Source organism: Apaloderma vittatum, unplaced genomic scaffold (genome assembly GCF_000703405.1).
Source record: "Apaloderma vittatum isolate BGI_N311 unplaced genomic scaffold, ASM70340v1 scaffold4853, whole genome shotgun sequence".
NCBI lineage: Eukaryota > Metazoa > Chordata > Aves > Trogoniformes > Trogonidae > Apaloderma > Apaloderma vittatum.
In genome coordinates, this window is record NW_009708485.1 from 79574 (window position 1) to 90681 (window position 11108).

The 11108-nt window shown below is 43.6% G+C and overlaps 1 protein-coding gene across 2 annotated transcripts in view; it reads left to right on the plus strand.

Annotated features, from left to right (window-relative positions):
• Positions 1-4544, plus strand: part of CLDN18 (claudin 18) — a 17627-nt gene extending 13083 nt beyond the window's left edge. For both annotated transcript variants that reach the window (XM_009866566.1, XM_009866565.1), the window contains exons 2-5: positions 965-1129; positions 2954-3059; positions 3637-3747; positions 4367-4544. In XM_009866566.1, coding sequence (XP_009864868.1) covers positions 965-1129; positions 2954-3059; positions 3637-3747; positions 4367-4544 — 560 coding nt within the window. The remainder of the gene's footprint in view (positions 1-964; positions 1130-2953; positions 3060-3636; positions 3748-4366) is intronic.
• Positions 4545-11108: the final 6564 nt, after the last annotated feature.

Sequence of the window (11108 nt, forward strand, 5' to 3'; positions counted from 1 at the left end):
CACTGGAACAGGTTGCCCAGAGAGGTGGTGGAAGCCCCATCCCTGGAAGTTTTTAAGGCCGGGCTGGATGCAGCTCTGAGCAACCTGATCTAGTGGGTGATGTCTCTGACCATGGCAGGGGGGTTGGAACTAGATGATCTTTCAGGTCCCTTCCAACCCAGACAATTCTATGATTCTCTAATATTTGGAGATGGAAGGGACCTTTAAAGGTCATCTAGTCCAACCTCACCTGCAGTGAGTAGCGACATCTTCAACTAGATCGGGTTGCTCAGAGCACTGTCCAACCTGACCTTGAGTGTTTCCAAGGATGAGCTATCTACCACCTCTCTGGGCAACCTGTTCCAGTGTTTCACCACCCTCACCATTATAAATTTCTTCCTTGTATGTAGTCTGAATCTATCTTCTTTCAGTTTAAAACCATTACCTCTTTTCCTTTGCTACAAGTCCTATGAAAGAGTCATTGCTGAAGATTTGTTGCTCTCTCTTGGTATATGTGTAATGTTTGTCAAGGTGATTTTCCTCTTCTCTTGTGCCATGCATTTTGCTGTAGAGAAGTCACATGGTAGTTGGAAATAGCACAGATAGCTGGGTGGAGCTATCTGCTGTCATCGCTGCTTGGAAAGGGAGAAAAAAAATCTTTCTCAATCAAGTTTGTTGTGAAACAATTCATGCTTATCCCAGCTGTACACTAACATCCTCTCCACGATTTTCAATTGAATAAATTTTGATTGGTGCCAATGAAGAATTACAAAAATTTACTTCTAAGCCATCAAATTCTTTATGAAGTTGAGACAAATGGCTACATATCCAGAGGTGCCTAGATAACTCTGAGACTAGATCTGGTGCCAATTTTCCATTGTTTTCTTCTTTAATATTTTTATCTTTAGACAAAAAAAGTCTTTAAAAGGCTATGACAAATTTTATTTCAGTCACTCAGCGTAGCTCTTGTCAATATGTTTTGCAGCAATGTTCCAGGCTGTGAGGGCCCTCATGATCGTGGGGATCGTCCTGGGCATCCTTGGTCTCCTTGTGTGCATTTTTGCTCTGAAATGCATCCGTATCGGCAGCATGGAGGATTCTGCAAAAGCCAACATGACTCTGACTTCTGGCATCATGTTTATTGTGGCTGGTAAGTGGGTGGTGTTGTGTCTGTCATCTACAAGGCACTGCAACTGCCTGGAATTGTGGACTGGGAAAGTCTTCATGCTACTCATGGGGAGTAGATGATCTGGAGCAACCCAAAGCATTGATGCTTGCATGAAGTTTTTGGCATTTGTCTTCCAGCCTGGCCTCCTGGTTTCTACTTCTGCTCAGTAAGAGAAAACCAGAAATTTTTATGAGATAAGACATGTATGAGACTTAAAACACAGCCCACAGACAAAAAAAGAAAATATACGTCTTAGTTTGTTATAAGTACACTGTTGGTATGTACTATTACATCCCTTATTTATTTATACATAGAGGTTTTTGAAGAGTCTCAGGCTTTATACATAATTGTTTTATGAAGACTATCAGGGTTGTGGTAGCCTAGCTTGTAGTTTTAAATCTCTTGGGTTATCAGAAAGGCTGCAACTAGTGTTGCCCAGCTACCTCAAAATTGCAAATGCTTAACACATCACTTACAGGTGTTCCCCTCCATTTTTTACAGATGAGTAATCAAATCAAATCCATATCCCAAAGGAGGAAAGGACAATGTCCCTATTTAAACCCTTGTAGTTGAACTGCACTTAACTTTCATTATGAGACAACACAACAAAGATGTACAATAGGTACAAGCTGGAAAGAGGAAACCATCTCTGCAACATAGCTTTAATCTTGCACTTAAAATCTAATGTTTTACCCATCTGGGACAGTGGGTTGAGAATTTCGCCAATGAAGATATTAGAAAAGCTCACTCATGCTCCTGAAGAGAAGGTGTCTAATGTGATTGACTCTTGTGATGGGACACCCCTAGGTCGAGTTCACCCATTTCAAAACATGGTCCCTATTCTAAGCTAGCTGAGGAGTTGTGCGCCCATGTGTCATGGTGAACCTGGCCCTTGGTCACACCTCTATGAGCTTGAGGTTGTGTTTCTTCCTAAAATAAGGGCTGCTTTCAGGAGAGAAGGGTTAAAAGACTGTGGCACCAAAGTACCATGACAGTGAAGGCTGTCTGGGGACCTGAGACAGAAGCACCATTGATTGCTCAGATCCTCCTCAGCGCTGTGAGTAACTGGGTTTCAGGAAAGACCAGAGGTCTTCATGGGTGTAGTGAGCCCTATTTGGGCTCGGGATGCCCAGAAATGCTGCAGTCCATATTTTCTGGCAACAAACACTGACATGACCTTTAGCTGTGTTTTGTATCTCTTTCCACAGTGGCGCACAGTACAATGACAACCTATGCTAGTTTGAATTACTCTGCTAAGGAGAGCAATAGTGAAATATCAAATGATAGTGTCATAGCTGCTGATGGCTGGGCATCACAGTGATCATCTGTGAGGGTGAATGGGAGAGGTTCCTGCCTCTCAAGTCCGGTCTTCCAGGCTGCCTGCAGAGTATGAATCAAATGTATCTCCTCTTCCATATGACAAAAAAATCTGATAGTGAATATTTTGTCCATACTTTTCATTGTAAAACAGATCTTAAAATTGAACTATTGGATTTTTTCAGCAGCTAGAATGATTTGTTTGTTAAACTCATCTTTGGCATGAAAACACATCAGTAGAAAATGTCCTGCTGGTATGACTTGGGATTTTGTAATGTGATGTTGTATTCTTGCTGCTGGATTGTAAATGTGTAGAAATCCTGGCAGAATTGTGCAATGTGTTGTGGGTTCCCACTGCTCATGAAGGTTCATGCCAGTACAGAAAGCAGTGCCTCACCCACCTTTCCAGAGCTGTAAGGTGCTTCCCCAAGGCCAAAGATGACTGTTTGTAGTATGTGGGTCTCAGTCTGTCCTTCTGTCTGATCTTAGGCCTGTGTGCCATCACTGGAGTGTCTGTGTTTGCCAATATGCTGGTCACAAACTTCTGGATGTCCACAGCCAACATGTACCAGGGAATGCAGAATGTCCAGAACAGGTAAGTGGTCAACTGGCGGAGGATTCTCAACAGTGCAGATTTCCTTCAGGGCCAGGGTGAACCACAGCCAAAGAAAACACAATCTCTGGTTCTTAGTCTGGTCCCAGGACTTGGAAGATTTATTGACTTTCTTTCTTACCTGCACTGGAGACAATTTGTCCAAGCAAAATGTCTGGGACATTTCTGCTCACAAAGCTCAAGGAGGTAGAGAGCCCCACTGAGGATGAGCATGCAGGTGGGATGATGCTCATGGGAACTTCTGCAGGACCAGAGGAAGAATGGCAATGTTCAGTGCGTAAGAGGTTCCATGTAAACATAAGGAAAAACTTTTTCACTGTGAGTGTGACAGAGCACTGGCACAGGCTGCCCAGAGGGGTTGTGGAGTCTCCTTCTCTGGAGACATTCAAAACCTGCCTGAATGCGTTCCTGTGTGATCTACTGTGGGGGATCCTGCTCTGGCAGGGAAGTTGGACTAGATGATCTTTTGAGGTCCCTTCCAACCTCTAACATTCTGTGATTTCAGGAAAAGCAGATTGGACCACCATCACAGCACTAACTGCATCTCTATGTCTTGTAGGTACACCTTTGGCTCAGCCCTCTTCGTTGGCTGGGTGGCAGGTGGCCTGGCCCTCGTAGGAGGCATCATGATGTGCCTTGCTTGCAGAGGGCTGATTCCAGAAGAATCCCGGTAAGCCTGTCTGTGGCAGACACGAGAAAATATTGCATGAAACCTTGTATGCCAGGATAGCACACAGCCAGCACACCACAGGAGATGTCTATGCATAACACCCCTTTTCCGAGAGTTATAATGATGCACCTGTTTGTTCTGTATTAAGAGTCAAAAGTAACTATTTCCTTTTGCTGACTACATAACATGCAAACAAAAGAGGGAAGGAGAGATCAACCTTAAAATCTAAAATTTGTGCCGTGCTGCCTAAGTCAGGCCCATTAATTGCAGCTTTGATTGCAAATCGCATAGCAGATCATCAGCAGGTGTAGACTGCATCAGCTGGGCTATGATTTACATTGGGTCGGCCTTTGTACGCCTACGTAGCTGGTTATTGTAGGTGGGTCTTTCACCCAGTCAGGGATTTACTTATGGGAAATAAAATATAAGTTTATGAAAAAAACATTAGAGACTTGCAGCCTATCCATAGATGGTTGGCTCTGAGCTCACTGAGTGGCTCCAAGCGATGACACAGGACAAAGCTGCCTTAATTCCAAGAGCAAACAGGAACATAGGGTACAACACTAGGGAGTCACAGACCCTCTCCAGTGGCTGATGCCATCTTTCTTGTCTCTTTCAGTTACAAAGCAGTGTCCTACAATGCATCAGGACGGAATATCTCCTACAGAACAGGGCCGTATAAGGTTGGTTCAGGATATGAACCTGAAACAAAGACTAGGAAGGGTGCAGGATACGAAGAAGCTGCTCGAAGTGAGGATGGAAGACGCTCATACCCTTCAAAATATGACTATGTCTAGTAGACTTTCTGGGCCCGAGTTATACTTTTGTAAAATATTTTTAAATTCAGAAGCAAAAAGTATACGCAAACAAAGCAGTCTGTAAATAGGACTGTTTTCTATCGTGTTTTCCCTACTCCGGGGTTGCATCCTAGCTTCTTATGAACATCAGTTTTATATGACTGCTTGTTATTATGTCTACCAAAAGGAGGCCTATAGCAAAAGTAATGTGTTTTTATGCTCTCAGAATAAAAGTTTGTTCATATTTTACATATAAACTCTGATATCCAGAACCAGGAATGTGCCTTTTGCCCTTTTCTAATTCTTCTAATAGGTTAAAATTCCCTTTTAATAATAGCTCAGATGTAAAAGTAATCCCACCCCATTGCTGCCTGTCCTTTGAGCAGGCTTTCATGCAACACCATCCCCTGCTTTCTCAGAGTTTGATGAGGTGAACAGTATGGCATAACTTCGATCTCCTCTGTTCATCAGGAAAAACAATGTTTTGCTGAAATGATAGTGTATCTTTGCTCTGGTTTTAGCATCAAAGGTGGGTTTTTTTGAGCAGGTCAAAAAGCAAAAATTATAACTTAGTAGTCTCCTGTATTACTTTGTGATGTATTTTAAGTAAATTCCGTTGTGTCCCTTTGGCTGTGGCTGATGCATAGTCCTGATATTTTGCTCCCTGATGAATGTTTCTACTCAGACAGACCTTTGCTTTGCTGGTTGTACTACAGTGCTGATCTGCTGTGATATTTAATCTGATTTATATTACTTAGACATGTGCTATAACCCGTGATACCAAAGTGTATTTATTTCTTCTGATCTCTCTGGGGAATATGTATAATCCATTGTTATTCCTATGCTAGATATTTGCTATAATAGCTGAAAACCTCTGTGTGTGACCGGTGTTCCTGCAGATGTCATCTTTAATGAAGCCAGAAGAATTTCTCATTTAGAATTAATTAGAGTTACATTTGGATCAGAAATCCCAGGGTGCATTAGATGTGTAACTCCATACTGACATCAGGAGTTTCTTCTGTTAATTCTTCCCTCAATGATGTGAAGATTAACTCCTTAGTGGGGTGTTGCCTCTTCTAGCCTAGGTCAGAGGAAAAGACACAAGAGCTTACGTGGGAAGGAAGAGCTGTGTTCCATTAGCAGGTCCTCTTACCTGGCTCCAGAGCACATCTTTTTAAAACACTGGAAAGTGCCTACAAGCAGAGCAAAGGGTACTGAGAGATAAGTTAGAGAAAAAGGATCCAAAACCTGCAAAGTAGCCACATTGACAGATATCTTCAAGAGGTTTTAGCCTTAATTGTAATGATTAAAACGTTTCTGCAGGAGTTCACTGGCAAAATTGTTTTGGTGAGATGCTGATATTCCCTTGAGTATTTTGGAAGGATCAGAGGTAGAGCTGAACATTTCTTCAGAGGTGTACCTTTGGCAGGTCAAGCTAGCAGTCTGTCTGGCATCTCTAGTGGCTTTTATGTATAGGAGTGGGCAGGCTGTCTCACTGAACATCAGTGCTCTCAGTGAGCACAAACTGTAATTACCAGTTCTCCAAAACCATCAGCTCTCCAGAACCATCAGCTCTCCACCACTACCACATGGACTCACAGCTCCGGCACAGGTCCAGGAGATGCAGGGAGGTTGCACCTTAGGCAAGTCAGTGACGGGAGAAGGAAACAAGTGGCAGGCCCCAGTGCCAGGGGCTGATGGTTGGAAAAGATCACCACGCAGAGAGGTGGGAAGAGCTTCTATCCAACAGAAGCTCTTGGTCCTATCTCAGGCTGGACATTAGCCCCTGCTGCTACCTGTGATAAATCACTACCTCTGCTGGATGCCAGTGCTGACTCTCTCTTTCATACTGGTGAAGAACTTGTTTTAAGGATCATTTTTTAAAGGAGAACAATTTAGTTTTACAGACCGAAATCCTGTCCTATTTTTAAAATATCAATATTCTTTACAATGGTTTTGTCCCCATCTCTTAGTGTAGACTTAGGTTTTCTGCCTTTTTTTTTTCATACTGGATTTATTGTTTTGTTTGTTTGCTTTGTTGTTTTGGGTTTTTTTACATTAATATTAAAAAAGGAAAAATGTTTAAGACCAAAATTACTGTTTTCACTTGTTCTCTCCTTGCCATGAACAGCAGCTACCAACTTTCCTGCTCAGCTAAACTCACCCCAGTTTTGGCTTCTGCAGGTTCTTGCAAGTAGCATGGACAACTACATGTGGCTGAGGGAAAAGATAAAAGTTGAACTTTCGTTGTTTTTTTTCTTTGTAATATATTGTTACTTATACACTAGGATGAAATATCAGAAAAGTAGGTGAACGTCAGGGGACCCTGACTCATGGATGCAATGAAATCAGAGGTCCTTACTGGGACCCTGGGCTTGCTGAGGATTAGTTCAGCAACTGCATGGCTCTTTTTGGACTTGGGGCCAGCATCTGCCTGACTTTCAAAGTAACAATTAAACACTTCTAAATACTTCACTGCTCTTAGGAAAGCAGAAAAATTGCTGGTATGTTCTCACTCCTGCCAGCCTCCTCTGGAAAGGGGCTGAAAAACACAGGAATGTTTAATTTAGATAGGAAACACATAAGTGGTAGTTAGGTAAAGGTACATAGGGTAATGAAAAACACAGAAAAACACCGCGAAAAAATTTGCATTAGAAAAAATTTTGTATTAGAACAAAAAAAAGGCATACACATAAAATCACAAGGAATTACCTTTGAAAGTTAACGTTTTATTTTCATGCAACACAAATACTCTGAAAAACTCACCGAGGTGGCTATCTCTCAGTCTCACTTTGATGTGTGCAAGTGTGTAGATGACAAGATTGCAGGCAGGAGCATTATGGAGAGCAGCAGAGAGCTGAGACAGAGCTGTATTCCGGAATTCCTATCCTCAGTAGGTTTCTAATCTTCCACCATCAGTTTTCATTTCCTTACCTCAGCTGAAAACTTGCAGTATGAAAAATTTTTATGCAGTAAAGTTTACTGAAAAAAAATGAAATTCCTAAGCAGAGAATAATTTATTTATGAGCCTGTTTGTGGTACAAAACCACCTGATAATACAGCTGCTCCCCTCTGTTTCTAGCAATAATCTTTCATAATCTTTTGGTGGGCACCACCGTGAGTGTTGGGCATCATGCATCAGGGTAATGACATATTGGGGAGAACAAGCATCCAGAGCCATGGAGCTGTGGTTCCTGCTGCAGAAAGCACTTGCTGTTTCCCCGTCTTGGGAGATGGATCCAAATACCCGCTTTTCAGCTGAACTGATCTGCCTTCTGAAAGCCCTGCAGCTGAAACCACTTGCTTAGGGAAAGTTCTGGGTCTTTACTGAGAACAAAGTTCTTATTCCCAGGCTTTTCTCTGCAGTCCCACAGGCTAAAAATAAATAAATATGAGAATACCCTAATTATTTCTTAGACTTTGAGAAAAAAAGTGAGATCCAGAATCACCCCTAGGATGCCCCAACAGGGTCTTGGTGGCAGCTTATTGTATCCCAGCACTGTTACATCCCAAAGCCCACGTGCGAAGGACACAAAACCCCACGCCACCCCCACGGCTAAGCATCAGCGCCATGGGGAGGGGGGCACCCTCTCCCTATGTTTCTCTGGGGAGCACCCTGGGGCCACCCACTCGAAACACAGCCTCTGCACCCCACGCTGTGCCTGGGTGCCCCTCAGCATTGAAGGGAGGCACTTTAAAGGGTGTAAATTTAGGCTCTGAAGCTCAGCACCATGAGCATAACTGAGCTGCTTGAAGGAGCAACAGGTTGCTCTCGCCTGGTCGCGGCGTGGGCGGTGGGTGCGGTGCTGGTGCTGTACCATGGCATGCAGAGCGAAGCTGTCGCCATCCTGCCTGGCTGCAGCTTGGGAAGAGCAGTTCAATATGTGTTGGGCTGAACTGGGCTTGCTGGTTTGACCAATTGTGCAGCAACAAGGAGGTTTGAGCCTCTAGAAATCTTTGAGAAAAGTCTGGAAATAACCAGAATACAGATACTGCAGATCTCTTGGCCCTGTGAATCAGTTCAGCCTTTCTTCCTGCCGTTGTTGCTGAGGGATGGAAGACATCCCACCTTGATTATTTTGCCTTTATTGTCAATAACTTGCGGGGCAAAGGATGCATTTGGTAGCATTTGCAGAGCCAAGGGAGATGAGTCAGGGAAATGGTAACTGATGGTTTGTGTGGGTGCATGTGTGCCTGCACTCAGCATTGGTTTTGTTTCCATAAATTTAATTGTCCTCTGAAAATTGTGTACCCTGTTTCAGAGGAGCTAATTAAATATAAGCTTGTCTAATAAAGCAAATGCTGAAAAGACTGTGTGTATTATCTTACAGAAGACCTCTGGACAGGTTCTTTCTGAGTTTCTGCAACATATATAAGTGTGTGAGAGCACGGCAGATTTTCATGGACTTTGACCAAGGGAAGCAAAGACGCATATCTGAAGCTACAAATTGGACTACGAGATAAGAACTCTCCTGAAATCTATATGCAATTAAAAGCCCAATCTTCCTTCCTATAGTGACAAGGTTATTGCTTTTATATAGCTGAACAGAGATGAATGAGTCTATGGATTAATAGCACTAAGATTTATGACACTGTGCTTGCCCCAAATATTATGAAAGAATAGCTCTCTGGGTGAGATATTCCAGCTGAATAAATTTGATAGTATTTTTCTTTTCCTTCATTTTTTTTTTTAGCTTGGTATTATTTGGGAGAGTTGCACCGCATTCAGAGATTATTAGTGCTATGGTTTGGATATTTATTAGTTGTCCCACGTGTACTCATGCTTTATAAAAATCTTACCAATAACTGAAGCCCCACATAGACGAATGTCATTGGGAAAAACAATATTTTGAAAAAACATGAGACTCCAATGGCTTTAAACTCTTGGCAAGGGCCTCACCAATGATTTCAGTGTAGCTGTGCTGCTTTGCCCCCAAGGGAAGGGTGCCATACCTATGCCCCATGGATGTCCTAAATGATACGGCTCTGTTACAGTACCTGCATGTTGGAAGCTGGTTGTGCAAGCATCAGCTGGGATAGTGTTTGTAAAATCACCCCTTCAATTTTTCACAGAAGTGCGAAGGTCACTTTTTCAGAAAGAAATTCTGATTTGCATGGTTTCTCCTTCCTTAAATTGGTTAGTTCTTTATCTTGATGGCTCTGAAATTGTTTTGCTGTTCCCAGAGATTCCAAAGGGCAAAGCCAAGGGAGTCACTTCTGGTAGGAGAAATGAGGTGTCAGCAATTGTTGAAGACCATGGAAAACCCTCTGTACTGTTCTGAACTGGAGACTGACAGCTTAAGAAGAGGAAAACAAAAACTTGTGGGAATGGAAAGGGAGCAGTTTGGGTATGGGCAGGATGGGGCCCTGGGCGGAGGACGGGTCAGGCCAGAGGGGTGAGGGCTGGGCTGCTTGTACTGTAGGAAAGGTAAAACCACACCTAGGAAAAAGCATGGGTACAGGACAGGTGCTGCTCATCCAAATCATGGTCTGATGCTGGAGTTGCATCTTCCAGCATGTAATAAAATTTTAGGTTTTTTTTTTAACTTTTCAGGAAAAGACTCTGGGCGTTAAGCAGCACGGACAGGCGTGTGTGCTCCAGCCCGCGGACCGAGCCTGCTTCACCACCTGCTAGCAAGCAGCAGGCTGTTGGTGCATAGCCACTGTGTCCCGATGGGCAGGATTTGACCTGAGGAGAAGGTGTGAAGGCTTGGGAGGGATGGGATGCAGCTCTGAGGAGTGCTGGCAGCCTGAAGGCAGGTTACATCATCCCTGGAGACACTCGAGGTCAAGCTTGATGAGGCTCTGAGCAATCTGATCTGGTCCAAATTGTCCCTGTTTACTGCAGGAGGGTTGGTCCCTTCCAGCCTAACACATTCTGCGTTTCTATGATTCTGTGCCTATGGTTTGCATGGCTCATCTCTGCCTGTGGCAGCCTCCCTGTTGCTTTCGCTGCCAAAGTTGTGTTGTCTCATGGAATTGCAGCATCACATCGTCACAGGGTGAGGGAAATGAATTCTGGAAGCAGCTTTGTCCCATAGTTGTTCTCCTGTGGGAGATGCTGAATTTGTTTCTATAATTCAGTCACAAGAAAATCTTTGTTTGAAGGAAATACCAGGACACCTGTCTGCCTATTTAAACTCAGCTGTGAGCGAGAGTCCCCGCTTGCACTTGTGACTTTTGTTTTCCACTGTCTGCTTTCTGCTGGCTTTGTTTTGTTTTGCTTTGTGTTGCGTTCCCCTGGCTGCAGTAATCCGCCTGCTCAGGGACCATCCCTGCTGCTCTCCACTGGTTCGGCATCACCTCAGCGTGGCACGGGCACTCAGCAGCACCAAGGGGCACGTGACTTGTGCCAAGTACCTGGCAGTGTGGTCCAGTTGGCTGTCATCACGAAAAGGGCAGCACCCTCACAAGGGGTACAGGAGCAGTTGGTTGAGCTGGGAAAGGAGTCCATAAAACTACATGGAAAAAAAATTGAGAAAAATTTATTTTCTGGACAAGATACAGTGATTGACCTGATATCATTGAAGTTGCTTTTCTTTTCTCCTTTCCTTTCCTTTCCTT